The 18,105-nt window shown below is 44.9% G+C and overlaps 3 protein-coding genes across 3 annotated transcripts in view; 2 read left to right on the top strand and 1 right to left on the bottom strand.

Moving 5' to 3' along the window:
* The first annotated feature begins 194 nt into the window (after positions 1-194).
* Positions 195-1,869, top strand: SMIM5 (small integral membrane protein 5). Its single transcript, XM_009698528.1, has 2 exons — positions 195-321; positions 1,748-1,869. The coding sequence occupies exons 1-2, from the start codon at positions 195-197 to the stop codon at positions 1,867-1,869; spliced, it is 249 nt and encodes an 82-aa protein (XP_009696830.1).
* Positions 1,870-9,270: 7,401 nt separating this feature from the next.
* On the bottom strand, positions 9,271-17,384 carry RECQL5 (RecQ protein-like 5). Its single transcript, XM_009698527.1, has 7 exons — positions 17,264-17,384; positions 15,878-15,999; positions 13,511-14,029; positions 12,656-12,789; positions 12,097-12,207; positions 9,707-9,869; positions 9,271-9,357 (listed from the first exon to the last, which is right to left on the bottom strand). The coding sequence occupies exons 1-7, from the start codon at positions 17,382-17,384 to the stop codon at positions 9,271-9,273; spliced, it is 1,257 nt and encodes a 418-aa protein (XP_009696829.1).
* A 581-nt stretch (positions 17,385-17,965) lies between these two features.
* Positions 17,966-18,105, top strand: part of SAP30BP (SAP30 binding protein) — a 31,190-nt gene continuing 31,050 nt past the window's right edge. The window contains exon 1 of the mRNA XM_009698530.1: positions 17,966-18,026. Within this exon, the coding sequence (XP_009696832.1) occupies positions 17,966-18,026 (61 nt within the window). The remainder of the gene's footprint in view (positions 18,027-18,105) is intronic.

The following is an 18,105-nucleotide window of genomic DNA, read 5'->3' as shown; positions in this document are numbered from 1 at the left end:
AACTACATAGGTGAATGTTTCTCACAGTCCTCCACCTTAGCTACCGGGAACAAGGACTGAGACCAGATAAACTTGTTTTCCTTGTGATCACCAGCTCTATAAGAAGGCTGGCAGCTTCCTAGCATTAGTCAGTGAAAAGGTTTATTCTCTGTTTGGTTCTTCTACAGCATAAAGCCTGGAGAGCTTGAGCGAGAATGTCTTCTGAAGGCTTTCTGAAGGAAATGCAAACCATTGGTGAGAAGTTTCTCCTTAAGCTCCAGAAACTGCCCAAGGCTGACCCGGTGGAGATTGTGTCCTTTTGTGTGGTTCTTCTGTTTATCGGTGAGTTTATCGGTGAAGGCAAAGGGGTGTCAGAATGTCTCGTCTTTTCTACAGGGGCAGCTTGCTCCACAGTCTTTGTTAGCGAGTTGGTGTTGTTGGCAGTTGTCTTCCAGGCTGTGCTCTGAGGCCCAGTTTAATTTCTAGGTAATTGTTTTAAAACTCAGTGTGTGTCTCTACATGCATCCAGAGTACAATAGGCAACAGTATAGCTTTCCCCAAAGCTCTCGTATTTAAGCAGCAGTTTAAACAGCAATATTTCAACCAACCCAGAGCTGCTGCAATGTTTTGATGCATAGGAGACAGTTCACGACAAATGGTATTAGGGCATCTCACTGCTACAGGAGACATTTAAAGTTTGAGACCGAGTGTCATTTCTGTGCTTAGTTCGGTGGAAGCCAGTATGCTTCAGATGAGCCTATTTATTCTCCTCTGATAATGGCAAGATCCTTCCTGCTGCTCTGTGGGGGATAGCATGGAAGGAATAACAAAGAGCTCCTTGATCAAGGGGGGTGAAGTTTGTTTAGACAATGGGAAAACAAGCAGAAAGGCAGGCAGGCCCTCCCCCTCAAAGAGGTACAGTTTGCTCCCAGCCAAAAGGAAGGGTGTGTATCCAGCCTGGACACTCCTCCCTGGGCTGGAATTCAGAAAGACACACCTGCTGCTTTATTTTTTTCATACCTACAGCTGGTTCCCCACAGGTCCGGTAACCTGGCAGCCCAGCTCCAGGCTTTTAAGGAACACATGTGCACACACATGCACGTTCACGCAGTCTTATGTGTTTTGCAGGATTAAATGTGTCATCCTTTTCTATTCCAGATAAACTAACATATCCCTCCCAACACCAACCATTATGCCTAGGGTAGAATAATAGTAAGTTAGCCCCCTGCTTTGTGAAACAAAACCCTGCATTTGAAGTATCTATTTTTTCGAGATAAATATAGAAGAAGGAGTAAAGCCAACCCAGTCACGAATATCTCTCCTCATTAAAGGGTACACTGCACGCACTCTTCAGAAATGCAACTGCCAGTCTGACTAACCACATCCTCTTGAGTTGCTGACACAATTATGGGGAGAGTTGGATCCCCATCCTTTCCAGGCACACAGCTCTACTTAGTTCCTACATGTCATCTCCAAAACAACAGCCTGTTAGGCAGGTAAAGATATACCCCCATGCAGTTTGGTATGTAGCTCTTAAGATCATGAAATATCTGGTAATGACTGTCCAGATTAAATGGGTAACTAATACAAGGGAGCAGGAACTTAGGAGGAAGGAGGTGGGGATATGGGGGGCGGGGGGGCTGGAAATCAGCCAGAAACCAGGATTTGTTTGTTCTGCTGCTCACCAAACAACTTGGAGGAGACACAGGGTTACTCTGTACTGACTGCTCCCATGTCATCAAGCAATATCCTTTGCTTCTCTTCCTAGTTACCGTTCTGGTGCTCATGATCATTGCCTGCAGTTGCTGCTGCTACAGCTGCTGTAGCTGCGATGGACGTCCTGACCACAGACGTAGGAAGATCCAAGTCCGCCCAATTGCCCATTCATGAAGTGCAACAAAAGGTGACACAACCTACTATCAAGGACATGCCTGGACATCATGATTCAGTCCTATGGAAATGCCTTTCTACACTAGCTCACTGAAAATGGCAATAACAATATTAATTAATGTGACTCAGAGGACCAGAAATCACAGCATGGAATTCCTGGGTTTTGTGACCTGGTTCCAGGACTACTGGGCCTCATGGTGTGACCAGAAAGGTAACGCTACTTTACCATCACTGTCTCCCTCTTCTGGGGTGGGGGTGGAGGGGCACGGACATACGCTGCGGAGAAAACAGACACACTTTTCCAATGACAGCCCTGCAGCTGGGCCAGCCAAGGATTCCCTTTGTGAGCAGGAGCCACAGAGCAAAGCAGAGAACACGTATGCTGCCACATGCCAGGCAGCGCCTACTCTCTTCACAAGTGGCTAATCCAGAAGGATGGTGCTGGGCGCTAGCAAAACCCACTGACATCACTGGGAGGTCCATATGCTCAGTACATCTTGGATCAAGCCCAAACCTGCTCTCTCAAAAGCCACCTGCAACAGGCACACTTAGCTGAGATGTCTGCTGAAAACAACAAATCGTGGACCCTCTGATCCAGTCATGCCAGCTGAGGCTCTGAGCACAGCTGGTAACAAATGCTCCTTGCTTTATTTCATTGGGGTTACAGTGATGTGAAATTGCCAAAGAGAAAAGTCAGATCTCGTGCAATACCCTTTGAAAGATGAAGGCAAAAGGGAAAAACTCCTCAATGCTATGACTTAATATGATCATTCTGCTGCTGAACATGCTCCCTGCCCACCTCCCTTGTGGTTCTGCTCTTCTGCTTATTGCAGGTGAATGGTTCTTGCAGAGCATGGGAGTTACCAGAAATGAACAAATCCCTATCCTTACTTGAGGGACTTGGGTGCCTGACTCCCTGCACTGTGTGCAGTTTATTTTAGTGGACATAAACGTTCTGCCCAAGTTATGTTTATTAGCATACAGAAAGGCATTTCAGAGGAGTGACATACAGAATGGTAACTGTCACTTCAGGGTATACAGGCAGCAGCTGACAGCGGGCATTGTGACAAAGCAGAGCCAAGAACAGGCTGTATGGCTGAAGCTAACAAGTGCAAATAAATCCCTTTTCCATGCTGCAGCCACTGTGTATGTTTGGTTTACACTTCGGTGAACTTCAGAAAGGGATTTATGTAAGTACAAGGCTATGGCGCAGGCCACGATTTTCATAACTGGGAGAGCCAAACAGAAGACCATCATACTGCACCTAACTGTAAGCCACTGGTCTTTCAGCCCCAAACATAAAACCAACCACCTCTGTGAGAGGGTATAAAAAGTTACACACATAGAGATAAGTTGTCTTCTACCTTTGTATTCCAACTGCTAAGTGCAGAGGAGTCAAAGGGATTACACATGTATATACCAGAGCCAACATCTAGCTAGAGAGAAAAGAATCATCACATTCATAACAGTGGACTTGTAAATATTCTTCACATTTCACACATTACATCAGTAGCTTCTCATGTATTTAATGCACTTTAATTTTTGCAAAGAAACTAGTTTTAGGTATTTTCCATTTTTGTACTGCTGCACATTGGAATACATTTGCAGCCATTGACACAGAGAAGAGTCAAAAAATTAAGAAAAAAAATAATCCTCAAAGTACCAATGTTACTTTTAAATTAATAAAAACTTTCCAGCAGAAGATGAGGATATGCCTTAGAAAGTAATTATTTGAGCCCCAACTTGACAACTGCCAACAGAAGACTGCACTGGTATGAGCTACTGCATGCACAGTTACACTAAGACTAACAAAGCACTGGCCTTTATGACGCTGTCCCAAAGCTTTCACTCCCAACCAATATGTTAGGGTAGGTTAAGCTCAAGCATGACATCAGTTTACCCTCATCAACATTCAGAGATGCATCACCCTAACCTCTCTGTCAGATATGTCTTTGCTCATTTCCCTTACAAACAAGTGGCAATCAAGGTGACACAGAAAGTCTCAGAACCTCTTTTGCAGGAGACAGACTCAACAGATATTTCTGTATCTAAGTCAAGTCACGAGACCTGTGAAAGAACAGAGCTTACTTTGTTTCTGAGCTTGTGCTAGACAGTGCCAGCTACTGGAATTAACAGAATCCCATTGAGAAATGTTTCGGCAGCATGGAACCAGCCTGTGCTAACAGTCAGGAGGAAGCTCAGCAGGCTGGAGACATACCAATGACTGACAGGCTGCTGTCACTAGGACCAAGCTGCCAGGCCTTATCTCAACAGGAAAAGCTACAAATACATATTTCCCAGTGGTGTGACAAGTTAAACCTGACAGATACCACGCAGGGGGACAAGAGAAATGGCTCCTGTCTCATCTCTGCCACTGTTAAGTTCCTGAAACAGAGAATAAAACCAGCACTGTTAAAAAAAGAGAAGGAGAGAAAATTAAGCAATTCTCTAAAGAATTCAGTTGGCTTTCTGGAGCAGAGGAGCAGCCACCATGTGGAGGAGGGGGTGGTCCCTGGACCGATTTCTACATAGTTGCCTAGACCTCACAGGCCTAATGTTCCGCTGTGTACCATTTTGTACCATTGTACTCAGCTGGACTATTCCTATACTTGGTATTTAGATATCCCAATTGCTTGCCTGGGCTGGGTGGGGTCTGCTGCCTTCTTGCACGCAAGAGATCAGGCTGGCCTGAAAGATGCCCAGCAAATCCCCTGCTTATGGCAGCTCTTCAGTTTCTGTTGACTAGAAACATGCCAGTCTCTGGGTCCTTGCTTACCACTCAACACAAGCCTTTGTGTTTTTGGCTTCAATCATTACCCACATAAAGGGACCTGGAATGCCCTAAGCCCTAGTGAGGATGGATCCCCTCTGTTTCAAAAAGCAGAGGGAGATTCAGAAGAGCACAGACTAAGTCAAGACTGCTTCAAACACAGCAACTTCTGTACATGTTGTGAAAGCCTGAGTGAGCCCAGAAGGAACTGCAAGGGAATACAGCTACTTCACTCCTGATGATGTAAGTGTTGAAATAGTTTCTTTCCCTGAGGAATCTAAAAGATACAGTGAGGCCAACCTCTCCAGCAAAAGTGGCTGAAGTTCTACTGAGGACTTAATGGAATAACTTCTATTCTGTAACATCATCCCTCTGGTTTCAAAGTGATTTGCTTGGCTTCTGAAAAGCAAGTTTCCTCTACACACACAGTCTCACACACCACACGCTCCTCCTTCTCCCCTCCCACCTCTCTCCAGCACCATCCTTCTGGTCTTCTTCAGTTAAGAAAGCAACAGTGAGTCAGTTTTATTGCAGCTAACACCAGTACAAGGCTGTGCAATGAGTTTATTCACCTAAAAAGTCACAAATTTTGGACTGGAGGACAGTCTTGTTCACAGTCTCATTTTAGATATGGCAGTCTCCTAAAAGAGCTTACAATACAGATCCAGTCAGGATCCAGGAAACAAAAACCTCTTCTCTCCGCCACAACCTGCAGCCTTTCCCAGTCAGAGGACATAGTGGGCCTTTACAAGCACTGGAACAGGTGCATGAGTGGATAAAGCCATGCAGAGGAAAAAATGCCTGACTGACAGCTGAACTAGGTGTTAGTAACTAGGCTCAAGGCCTTTGATTAGATTAGCCACACCTTGCAGGAAAGTCAACTGTTAATTATTTACTGCAGTACAAACAGGCAGCTTCCATGCTAGCTCCGCAAGGCTCCAGGTGCAGTAAGGGGGTCTCTCACCACAGGCCTTGGAAGGGGTGCAGAGGACGTGCCAGAAGAAACACCTACTACAAACACACCAGGCTTCAGGTATTTATAAAACTGTATACAGCTCTCTATTTCAGGAGATTAACTGCGGTTAGCAAGAGAAATGGGAACTGTCTAGGCTGTACAGTCACACAGGGTTTCTGCCTTTGGGTCTACAGACCTAGTATCTTGGCTGCCTCCTTTTGAAAGGCAAAGGAAGCTATCCAGAACTGCCTTCATGTCCTGCGTGCCTGCTGGTTAGAGACTGGGCATGGTGATCTGCCATCATTCCAGAAAACAAAGCATGAACTGAATATATTTGGCTGCTGAGAAAGAAACAAACACTTCAGCAAACTGAAGTGTGAGCTTGTGCTCCTAGTCAAATGTAACTTGCTCAGGATGAAACATGCTTTACCTGACTAATCATCTTCCTTACAGTATTAAGGATACAGACAAAAAGGGGCAGCAAGTGAAACAACTTTCAAAAATAACGAAGATATCTTCCTGTATTACACCTGCACAGTCATATTTGTTAGAAAGTGTGAGAAATAATCCATCCTTTCCCTTGAGAAGCAAGGAAGCTTTAGTAAAACCACAAGATGCTTGCAAAGAGATGCAGGATGTTCTTTAGAAAGCTGACAGCCAAGTCATTATGCAAAGCACCAGTGAAAGAGCAAGTGTGTACAACCCACTGAGATCCCAGTTTAAATTATTGCTGGATCTAAGTACTTCATGGGAGGAAAACTTACGCTTCTATTGCAGAGTAACAAAGAGTGTTACTAAAGCAAACTCCATTAACAGGAGACCTTTTTTACATAACTAGACTATTCTAAGCCCTATGGGAGCAACAAGTTGTACATGAAGATCTTCTCTTATTGTTGGCGGGGTTTTTGTTTCTTTGTTTTTAAATAAGTGTTCATTTAATCTCCAGTGTGTTCTCAGAGTTTAAGTCCCCAACTCCCTTTTAGAGATCTTTCCAATGGTATCAAGCAAGTTCTCCCACTGAATACTTGTCTTTCGTGTACAGGTTGTACAGCTGACAGAGATGAAGTGTTCACACTGAACATACTGGGAAAGACATCATATTATTAGAAGTATTGATAAACTATGATTAAAATAAACCTCAACTGCCAAAATCTTGTAAAGCCAGAAGCTTTCCTCTTTACATCTCTATAGATCTGATTGTGAAACTGGCCTCAGCTATCTTTCTTCTCATTTATGCTCCCATTTCTGTGAAGGGTGACTCTCCCTTTTGGAAGGGGGATGCCTGCAGACACAGACAGCATGCATGCCTATACTGGTTTTGGGACTGTGGCTCAGAGCATAGAGAGGATACTCCAATATTTGATACCGTTCTTGTCTGCCTCCAGCAGGGTGGAAGCCAACATGTCAGTGCAAGAGGCATCCTCAGTTCTGGAAGACCTAAAGAGACTGATTGCAACAAGCGACTGGGCTCTTGGAGGGCTAGTGGTGATTGGCACCTTCTGTCTTGTTTTTGTTGCTCTCCTTTTATTTGCTGCCATCTTTGGGTGCTGCTCATCTCCAAGGCACAGAGTGGCACATAAACAGCGAAGCTGAGATGCAGTACTTGGAGCACTACAGCTAAGCAAGAATCAGCCCAGCTACAACCTGATTGTGTTGTTCATAGAAAGCTTTCTCAGCTTCTCTCCCTGGGTGGTTATTTCTCCCCATGCAACTTTCCTGCATCAAGAACAATGCACCAATGCCAGCAAGTTGTTCCACAAATCCACAGCGAGCTCCATACGTAAGGCTATCTGTATTCAGGAACTGCACAACTAGCCAAATACCAAAGTCAACTCATCTCTGCCTGATTTTCATCTTTCAAGTAAAACCACTGTTTAGAGGTGGCAAATGGTTAGCCACCACCTAAAACTGATAAAGATGTCTTCTGCTGCTGCAGTTACATGCGGGTTTTTTCCATCTTGCAAATGGGCAACAGGAAACTCTGACCAGCAAAAGCTTTGTCTGAACCCACTCTATAAAAGCAGCTCATACCATTGTTCTCCTGTCATACTCGGACAATAGCCTAAATATACTATGCAAAACCTTGCTTGCCAGTATACAAGTCTTTCTTTATTTGTTCTTATTTAGAACCTTGCAAGGTCAGAGTTTCAGGTTTGCTTTTACTGTTTGGACAGTGAATAAAACTTATTATTATTTCAAGTATTAATTCAAAATGTAAAAAAGAAATGCAACATGATATTCCTTTACATAGCATCTTAGTCTCCTGTACAGTTATGAGCAGGGAAGCCAGGCAGTGGTGCTGCAACATGTGGCTCTGGAATGCATACGGCACGTTATACAGTAGGAAGAATGTACCAAGCTGGAGGAGGGAAGAAAAAGTATGGGAGATGTGATTCCCATGGCCGCTTGTGGCTTGCACGAGGTTAGTTCAGTGATCCCAGACCAGTTCTTATGGCACTAGTGTCCATTCCAAGAAATGACTGTCATGACTAACTCTACTGATAACCAGCTTAGGAATCAAGGAGAAAGAGATACCAAGACAAGGTCTCCTGAGGTTAGCATCTAACCAGGTAGATACAGCTGCCTCTCAGATTATACAAAACCCAGACACAAACAGCTATCTGGCCACTCTTGCTGTGAGCTGGCAACACACACCAGAAGCAGCAGAGCTGCTTAGCCAAGTAAGTGGATCAAACTCTTATAACAAGAAGCCTCCGAGTAGCTACTTCCCAGAATCACCTTGACTTTGGGCAAAGGAGTGCTCCTTCAAGTGCCCTAGGACTCAACATTGTGCCATATTTCAGTACAAGCAAGACTTTCCCAGAGTACCCGTAAAACCAGGATTTGTTTACCAAACATGACCACAAGGAGAGAACACACTCACCAAGGCATCAGAAAAGAAGCACGTGTTGCATTCATACTGAAAAAATTGCTGTAGACACAGGTGTGAAAAATGAAACAAAATGCAGGCTTTAAAGCAAGACACATGTTGACCATTTTCAGTTAGTGAACACACACTGCTCTCTTACTGGCAAAATTATAGCTTTGGTGTCTTATCCAGCATAGAATAGCAATTAGTACAATTACAGCTTACAAGTCATGAACTAAACCTGAACAATGCACATTTCAGTTGCTAGTCTGCATTTAGACGGGGCATATCCATAATTTGGGTCTGTTTCTGAAACATTCTAAGCACCATCAGCTCCTTCTAAGGTCAATGAGAATCACAGATACCTAGGACTTTGCAGAGCAGAGCCCCTGAGATTTACAGAAACATTAAATCTAAATGCTTCCATCCCATGCTGATTAGGTTGTCTGTTTGTCTCCTTAGAAGAGAGATGATGTAGCGAAGGAGGAAAGAGTCAAAACAAAAGCAAATGCAACTAAGTCAGCCCATCATCAAAGACAGAACATAGTAAAATTCATAGCCAGAGGAGTTATAGTTTAACATCACTATGTCACTGGGTCAGGCTCCAAGACCAACATCTTGGTTAACTCAGAGGTGGGAGTGAGTGAGAGATGTCTCAGGGACACCTTCCTCAGACATGAGACAGCAAAATATCAGGCGATTCATTCAGTATTTTTCCTGGACATGCAAGATCTCAGCCATAACAGTGCCTTGGAAGGGATAGGGCATGGTTTCCCCAACATTAAATAGTGTTTGAAAGAAGCACACTCACCCCAGCTCCTCGCAGAAGTTCACAATGGCATCAAAAGCTGTCATCGCAGCTTTGTCAGATTCTTTTAAGGTGCCTTTTTTTTCCTGAAAGTAGACGGGGACAATAACTATAGTCTTCAATTTAAATATAAACAGATAAGGTAACTCTAGTGATGACCAAATCCAACCCTTCTGATCAATATGGCAAACAGGTAGAGACACCACCCTGTCTCTGCTCCAGACTTCTGCTCACCCATGCTCCTCTAATAGAGCTGGAGCTGGGTCTGGCAGCCAGAGGGTGTCCCTTCTGCTGTCCCTTGAAACAGGGCTACAGACAGCTCTAGACCCAGAAAAACTCATTTCATCTTTGCTTATTCAGAGGTTACTGCAGGCAAACCGGATCAGAGCAAAGGCAGCATATCTAGACAGGTGGATACTATTCCACAGATATTACCTGGATGTTAGAGAGCTCCTTCTTAATCAGGAAGCTGACTTGATCCCGGTCATTCCTTGAGTAATAGAGGCGACAGCAGGATGGCTTCCCATCTCTCCCAGCTCTGCCAGACTCTTGGTAATATCCAGCCATTGACTTAGCAATATTCCAATGGGCAACAAATCTGCTTGTGATAAGACAACAGGAAACATAAGGCTGCAGGTTTCTCAGATCACTGCATACATGATTGTGGTGTTTGTGGACATCAACAACAGTAAAAAATAGGGCAGCAAAAGAATAAAAGACAGAGGATTTAGCAGAGCAAGGGATTTTGCACACAGAAATTTAAGTCCTCTTAACACGTGAGACACAAGGAAAGCAGCAGAGCTGTAAGAAAACAAATGCACCTGAACAGCATGTGAACAAGATGTCACTCCAAAGGGACGGAAAAGAATAAGCATGCGAGTATCTCAAACGTGCACACAATTGTACAGCTATGATGACTGAGAATAAGAACATTGACTTAAGGAGTTTGGGAGATTTTACCATAAAACACAGCATGAATAAAAAAGTCCTATTTATTTTGTGGAACACAATTTGAACATTACAGAACCCATTCTGAAATACTCAATTTTAAAAAGACACTTCCTTGCCAACAAAGTCTGCATGGGAAATTGTGTCTCACCAAACTCACTTATAGCTGAAGGCATCTTTCCTAGCCAGCAAATAGACAACAGAATCATTACCGAATTTTATGTAACCTTCTGAAGGAAGGTTTTCAACACACCACTGCAAGACTGCTTTAAACCTGCTTGTACCTGACTATTCAGCAATTCAGCTTATATCTGTGTTGAGAGGATTTTACACTACAGTAACACTGCGAATGTTTTAAATACCAGTCTGCCTCAAAACCAGCATGTCCCACAGGCAGGTACGATGTATATGGGTGTAGCAAAAGATTAAATGACAAAAGCAAGCAAACATGCTTCTTCAAACACAAACATTCCAGGAACAGGCCAGGCAGGAAGCATCAGAGCCCTATGCATTTAATCCCCATCAGGAAGCTTACTGCAGGAATTGCTAAAATCTCAAGCACAAGTGAATTAGCAGTGAAAAGAGAGGAGCAGATTCCATCAGAAAGAGACAACAACTCTGTTCTCCCTTTTCTCCACAAGATTCAGCTCCAGAAGTTGTCAGACCTGATCTTACTTGATAACATACATGAATACTCACAACTCTGCCAACACAGAGTGAAGGCTAAGCAGCAGTGCCTTGTTGCCTAGGCTTGGGTATAATGTCCTTTAAACTATTAAAAAACATCCTGTAAAGAGTCATTTTAACTCCATTCCTTGGAAATTAACCAGATTACAAGCATGTTTCAGCTACATTTCACTCTCAATTACCCCTATGCACTTCAGTTACTCCTTGCCTTTTTTAATGACCACTGTACTGAACAGGGCAGAGTAGCTTCAGCGGGTCATTCATTCATGCCGCTATCCTAGGAGACTTCTCATTTCTCTGTTGGGTAACACGCATCAAGCAGTGAAAATAGTCTGTCACTGCTATGGGATCCTGTTATCTGGCAGCACAGTGACAGACAGAAGGATGGCACAGTTGTGAACTGATGTGATTGTCTCAAGGATGTCCTGCCCCTCTCCCACAGCGTTCAGAGCAATTGCTTTATGTGGATTTTAGAGTAAAGATCAGGTCTGCATGGGCTGTTGTGTGAACTGCACCTGAGCTAGCCCTCTACTGAGTGATCACAGCTCACAGTACTAACCCAGCACAGCTATGTGCAGTGTAGGAATTCTAACAACACAGAGCAATTACAGTGACAGAAGTCCCAGAGGAACAGCAATTGAAACCATGTGCAAAGTTTCTTGGACCAGAGCTGTATTTGTTATATAGTTATTGCCATTTGTGAGCTGCTATTCCCCCCTCCGCCCCATTGCATTGCAAAAGGAGATCTCTATAAAAAGACTTTCCCTGACTATTTTAGTAGAGGGTATATGAATTATTTTAGGTGCAGATTTTCTTCCCACTGCTTTTTAACAGCAACTATTGCACTAAGAGAAGTGCGAAGGACAGCTGTGATTGCATTGAGAAGATTCTTTTCGAAACCCTGGAGGGTGTGGCAAAAAAAAAGCATTCCTCCAATTTTCTTGGTTTTGAAGATGACTGGCAAAGAGGAGCTCTGGTGCATTGTTTTTTTTTCAATTTCTTTACAAAACCCTTCCAAGTTTGTTTTTGCTGCTTCTAAGATAAAAACCCTCCAGCCCGGTTTTTGTCAGTTTTAGCAAGTGTTCATCAGGCATTTGAGTCAGATGTAGCAGGTAACAGAGAGACTGAGGCTTTCCCTTCCCACTGCTCAGGTTTCAGTCTCAGGTGGTGCACAACACAGCCTCACACACCTGACATTTGCTTTGTCTACTCCCATTCCAAAACTGATAGTTGCAACAATAACGGGGATCTTCTCCTCCATCCATTCATTCTGGATTGAAGTCCTGTCAGCTGCCTTGAGTCTTTTGGGAAAGAGAGGGAAGGAAACAACAAAAAAACAAAAAAAGAAAAGAAAACCAGAAAAGAAACAAGAGGATTTTCTTCCTCCTCTGTTCCCCCATTGCAAACCAACCCCCTCACTAAAACTGCCTGATGTACACACTCCCCTCTGCCCATATTTAAATTGGCCTGTGATCAAGCAGAAGTCAGCAGCAGCTGTTTCTATTCCAAAGTGAAAAATTCAGTTCCCTCCTGGGATAAAAACAGTTGTTACATTTAGACCATGCAAGATCCAACAAAACTATCAGTTCTGGAGTGAAGGGAATGCCATTCTGTCGAAGGTCCTGCACTTACCTCACAGACATGACACGTGAGCATCAGACACATTGCAGACCATGCCTAGAAAGCTCTTTTCTAGGTAGCCCCAACCCAGGCCTTAAAGGTGGTACAGAGTTCAGTTCTACCAGCTACTGAGAGATGCAGATGCAGCTTCCAGTACCTGCATGATACGCCTTGGCTTTCACTCCTCGATAACTCAATTCGATAGCCAGCTGGTCACACACGTCCCTCATCCTGCAGTACACAATGCCACAACCGGAGTACACCTGGGCAGACAGGAGAGAAAGTCCATGACACTCTCTGAAGCCCATCGATAAAGCTGCAGTCATTACTATGGTGGAGACAGGAAGGATGCCTAAGGCTCACCTCTTCCACCAGTCCATTCCCTGGCAACTGAAAGATACTGTTGCAGCACAAAAGTAAATCAGACATAAAGACAGTTTCCTTACAAGTCCTACAAGGCCCAACATCAACCAAATACAGTCCCCCAGTAGATGCTAGGCAAGAAGCAGTCTCCCTCTGCTGTACAAGTAAACTCAGGTGCAGAGGCTAGAACTGAGTTGCTCAGAGTTATTGTGGGAATTAGTGTTAAAGCAGGAAATGAAACACAACACTTCAAATGCTTCTGCTCATCCTCACCACACTAGAACAGCAGAACACAAACATACAACGATCACCAGGGATATGAGAAACCAAAACAGAAATGTTAGTTGTATATTCCTAATCCATGTGCTTTTAGACCAACCCCTTTCTAAGGACACCTCTGAAAGGAACAGAGCCTTCACATTCTAACTATTTTAGAGGAACTAAAAAACATATGTGAACACTTTTAGAGGAACTAGAAAATGTATGTGTGCACTTTCCTTCGAGGGACCTCCTCCTTCTGTGCTGCAGACCTGCCAGGGCCACACCAACCACTGGAACGTCAGTGACCATTAAGGTAGATTTTTGTTCAGTATAGCCTTCTTCTCTAAACATAAAACCTACCCCAGTGGTGTTCTTCACTTCAAGCGCCTTCAGACAGAAATCCTTCAAGTTGGCGTATGGATCAGTCAAGAGCTCCTTGAACTGCACATCATAGAACAAGTTAGATCTGAAGCAAGGAGTCTTAAATGTGGAAAACGGCTGCTTTAGCTTGAGCGCTGCCACAATGTCCTCCTGGACCTGCTTGGTGGCAGTGGCAGTCAAGGCAACGCATGGCGTATTGGGTATGCGAGTGCGCAAGGTGCCCAGCCGTAGATAGTCAGGTCGGAAATCGTGTCCCCACTGGGAAACGCAGTGCGCTTCATCGATTATCAGGTAGGACAAGAGGTTTCGGGACACCAGAGAGTTCAACGTAGGCTGGAAGGAAGAGGCAGCTGCCATCTCTGGGGTGATGTACAGGAGCTTTACTTGGGGCTTCTCACTTGCTAAGTCAGCCAGGATGGTCTTCTTTTCCTGGGCAGAAAGCTTGGAGTTCAGAGAGCAGGCTTTGATCTTCAGAGCCAGCAAGTGATCCACTTGATCCTAGTGTAAATACAATTAAAATTAAATATAAATCAAATGGAAATAAAGAAAGTCACCATCACCAAGAAAGACTACTAGCGAGATCCAGGTGAGGCCCCAACTTCCACCTCCAGGATCGAGGCTCAGGACAACATAGACCTACAGTCTGGGTATTTAGAACTTCAACTCAAGATGCCTTTATCTTCAGCTGTGAGTATATCTGTCCAGCTCTTACATCCAACTGCATTTTTGTGCATTCAATCACTTTAAGAGAATCTTTTTCTGCTAGGGAACACCATCAGGGATCTGTGCAAAATAACTCATCATAGCCACAGTGAGCTGAAACAAGCCACCAACACATCTCAGTATTTACGCTACATCAAGTTGTCACAGATGGAAATTAATACCACCACCCTATAATAACAGAGTGCATTTCATTCCAAAATAACTAAATGATGTTATAAACACAGCTGAGACAGGATGAAATACAAGGATCATGCAAATCACCACTGCAACACAACCAAGTCTGGATGAGAATCATGCCATGAAAACCAAGGAGAAAACACGGCATCACATCCAGATGAACACTGGGCATACAAATTCACCTCCCTATCACTGCACTGAGCTGTTCACTTCCATTTGACTAGCACATAACATTTCAGAAGATATGAATAGTCCTGAAAAACAGGTATCTCATTATTTCACTCAATAACTGGTTTCAGTGATTGATTTAATATCCACTGTTTTCTGTTCACAAAGTCAGCTCTCAGCCTTCCCTATAATAAACTACACATACTAAGCTCTTGAAGTTTGGCTACACTGAAATACATTATGATCATTTCAGGCATAGCCACCCCATCTTCTCAGGGCTTGATGAGGAGACCTCTGAAGGTTCACTCCAGCTCTGCTCCCTAAGACTCACTGAGCCCATCTCAACCTATTTGTCACTCTGACACATTCTGCTTCACCTGCAAATCTTACCAATGGTAATTTTTTTTAACCTCCATTTCACTGATAAAATATTGCCTGTGCTGGAGCTTAATCAGAAATCCTTGCACTTGGAACAAATTCACTATTTATAACTCCTTTCTGAGATGTATCACCAAGTCTGCTCTTAATGTGTATTACATTGAGACTGTAAAGGAGTTAAAACACTCCACAAACAACAAAACCCAAACCAGCAGCCTACAACACCAGATATCATGCAATGCTAATCAGATACTTTACAGAAGTCTAAGCAATGCTACAGCTGCTCTTACAGGGAAGTGTTTCTCCCAACAGGTGATGAAACAGTAGAAAAGGCAAAATAGGGGGAAAAAAAAAAAGTCTCACAGATACAAGTGCTCAACGAGCAGCTCTGCTAAACCAGCTTCTTCCCATGACAGAAAGACTGACCGCAACTAAAAGACATTTTGATGCAGAACAAATTATGCCTTCAAAGGCAACTTCATCATTCCTGGAGCTATCACTTTATAGGTAAAATAGCAGTTTTCTTCTGGGGAAAGATCCGGCTTGCTCCATTTGAGGTATTCTGCTTTGCTGCTTCTGTATAGCACACCGGAGGTAAAAGACAACTGGAGAAAATGGAGAAAGGCTCAGTTATAAAAACTACCAGGTTATTATTAAAAGAAGAAAAACATCCTTTCAGAGAACTGCCTGGTATCATATCACAGTTACTCTGCGCTGCAGCTAAGTTGCAGTCTCTTCACCTATCACCAGGGTAAGGAAAACACGCTGAGACATCAAGAGAATCCAGAGGCCGGCCAACAGCAGAGACTTGTGGACAGAAAGACAAGAGGCAGCTGTGCCTCCAGAGTCTCCCGACCCCCTTCACTGACTGCTTTTCCACAGCTAACAGGAGACAGTTACCTGAATCAGTGCAATCAGAGGTGAAATGACAATGGTGATGCCCACTGCCAGAACTGCAGGAAGCTGGTAGCACAAGGATTTCCCTGCCCCTGTGGGCATGCATACAAAGACATCCTTCTCGCCTGCAAAGACAACAGAAGAAAGCTCAAGGCTACCGAGTGGTGGTGAGTTCCCAGAGCTCTGACTGGAGGGGTGGGCAGAAAGGCTTGTAATCTGTGAGAAACAGCATATGTGTGCGTGTACCATGTGGCATACCATCAAAAGACACTGCATTTTAGGTTCTAAAAGCATAGCAATACTTTGCACACCTGCAGTGGTTTCCTTCAAAGAATCTCTGATTGCTTTGTAAACATTGAGAAACAGCCTTACAAAAGTACCAGAAGATACACAGAAACCAAGATAAAGAGAAGTTAAACAAGTTATTCATGCTAATTTTCTTCCAGATGAGCTGCTTTCACTCATCTTACAGACCTCCAGTTGCCAAATTACCAGCCCCATGACAGATCTTTACCACATCCTCTTAAAGCTTATCCCAGAAAGGTACCTCACAAGAAATAAGGGTTGGAAATCTCAACCCCATTGATAACATCATGCAGTTAGTAACTGTCACTGTGCTAAGCGGTATCCCCTTCAAGTCAGGGAGATACCAGTGCATGCAACGTTAACAGGCAGAGACACCCTGCTTACAGAACACCGTTTTTGGCTGGTCTGTTGTAGGTAGCCCATCTGCATAGCTGCTGGCGATGGATGGAAACTGTAATTATATCCCGAGTGCCGAGTTTGACACTGCTCTGATTCGCATTGTGAGACCTGCCAGGGGAGCTGACGGTTGGCAGCTTGTACGCATGAGCTGCCTGTCCAACCAACAGCAGTATGCTGTGCATACGTTAACGCCAGCAAAACCATGTTTCTGATAATGGCCACGGTTCAAAGAACAGATGCAAACTATGCCAGGAAACCAAGTCTCTTACTGATATCATCTCTAACACATAGACAGGTTTACTCTGAAAATGTATAAATGTAAAGAGTTTTGACCTCATCTGACCATAAACGTGCTGGCAGATGCCTCCAGAGGAGATACCAACAATACTGCACTTTAACTTTTCCTATTTCCTGGTTGATGCAATAGTGGTGTTACAAAACAAATGCAAAGGAGACCAGGCAGGGCAAAGCCGTGCTCAGAGCGCTTGTGTGCAGCATGTGCTTGTGCTCCTACACCACTGAAATGATCTCAGAGCAGAGGGGGGCTTGGGGGGCCAGGTGATACCGCCTAGTCCAGGTGATGTGTCTTCTCAAAACGGGCATGATACCAACTCCTACAGTATCACCCCCAGAGGCAGACGGAAAACCAGACATGTTTCACATCTTTCCGATGCTGAGCCTCACCTCTCGCCACAGTCATGGTCGCGTTTTCCTGCAGGGAAGTCTTGAAGGACTCAAACCCGAAGACCTTTCGCAGTGCTTTCCGGACCCTGCCTTCCAGGCCCGGGGGAGCCTCACCGCTCATCGTAGGGAAGCTGTGAATAGTGACAGGAACCAGTGCTAAACCCGAACTCTGGCCGAAGCCTGCCCCTTCTCGATGCCACTTGCGCGACGTCGCCCATGGCTACCCTGCCAGGCTCCCCGCCTTTTTTGGGGCCTCCCCTAGGGATGTTATCCAGGCCCTCTCACTGGAGGTGACCCCAATATCGTTTATTCTGGGACAAACACCCCCCCCTCCTCCCCGCGCCGAGGCCGCGCCGGGCACTGCTGAGGGGGCCATAGCGGTGGGGGGGGCCTCGCTGCCCCCCAAACCCTCCCGCAGCCGACCCAGGGAGGGAGGGAGGCAGGGCCTTCTCACCCACACACCCCCTTCCCGGGGGGGTTGTATCCTTCCGCCACCTCACGTTCCATCCCGACCCCCTCCCTCTCACACTCGGTGAAGGTCCGGCAGGGGCTGTCGCGGCGCCGCGCGATGACGTCAGAAGGGACTCTTAAAGGGCCAGCCCCCAATATAAACACTCTGCGCACCTTTTATCCTTCCTCTCCCTCCCCCATAGAAACCCTGCTCCGTCTCGCTGAGGAGTTTTCTCCTCTCGCTGTGAGCAGATGTCGGAGCTCTCCCAGTTTATGCTGAGCCCGTTTAAGGCGGGAGAAGGGCCGCGGTCACGTCATCTCCCTGTGACGGAAGCCCGCCCCGGCGGAGACGGAAGATGGCGGGGGGGGAGCGGAGCGTGGTCTGCTCGTTT

This window comes from Cariama cristata, unplaced genomic scaffold, assembly GCF_000690535.1.
Source record: "Cariama cristata isolate BGI_N322 unplaced genomic scaffold, ASM69053v1 scaffold5444, whole genome shotgun sequence".
Lineage (NCBI taxonomy): Eukaryota > Metazoa > Chordata > Aves > Cariamiformes > Cariamidae > Cariama > Cariama cristata.
The sequence above is the reverse complement of the archived record's forward strand: the minus strand, read 5'-3'. Positions and strand labels throughout refer to the sequence as shown.

Bases quoted from the DNA above. Each gene is read 5' to 3' on its own strand.
- RECQL5 (XM_009698527.1), bottom strand. From the start codon at position 17,384: ATGAGCGGTGAGGCTCCCCCGGGCCTGGAAGGCAGGGTCCGGAAAGCA. The intron at 14,030-15,877 runs GTAACTGTCTCC...TATTTACACTAG, and splicing joins CTCTGATTGCACTGATTCAG to GATCAAGTGGATCACTTGCT. The intron at 9,870-12,096 runs GTGTGTGAGGCT...TATCACAAGCAG, and splicing joins GTAGACAAAGCAAATGTCAG to ATTTGTTGCCCATTGGAATA.
- SMIM5 (XM_009698528.1), top strand. From the start codon at position 195: ATGTCTTCTGAAGGCTTTCTGAAGGAAATGCAAACCATTGGTGAGAAG. The intron at 322-1,747 runs GTGAGTTTATCG...TTCTCTTCCTAG, and splicing joins TGTGGTTCTTCTGTTTATCG to TTACCGTTCTGGTGCTCATG.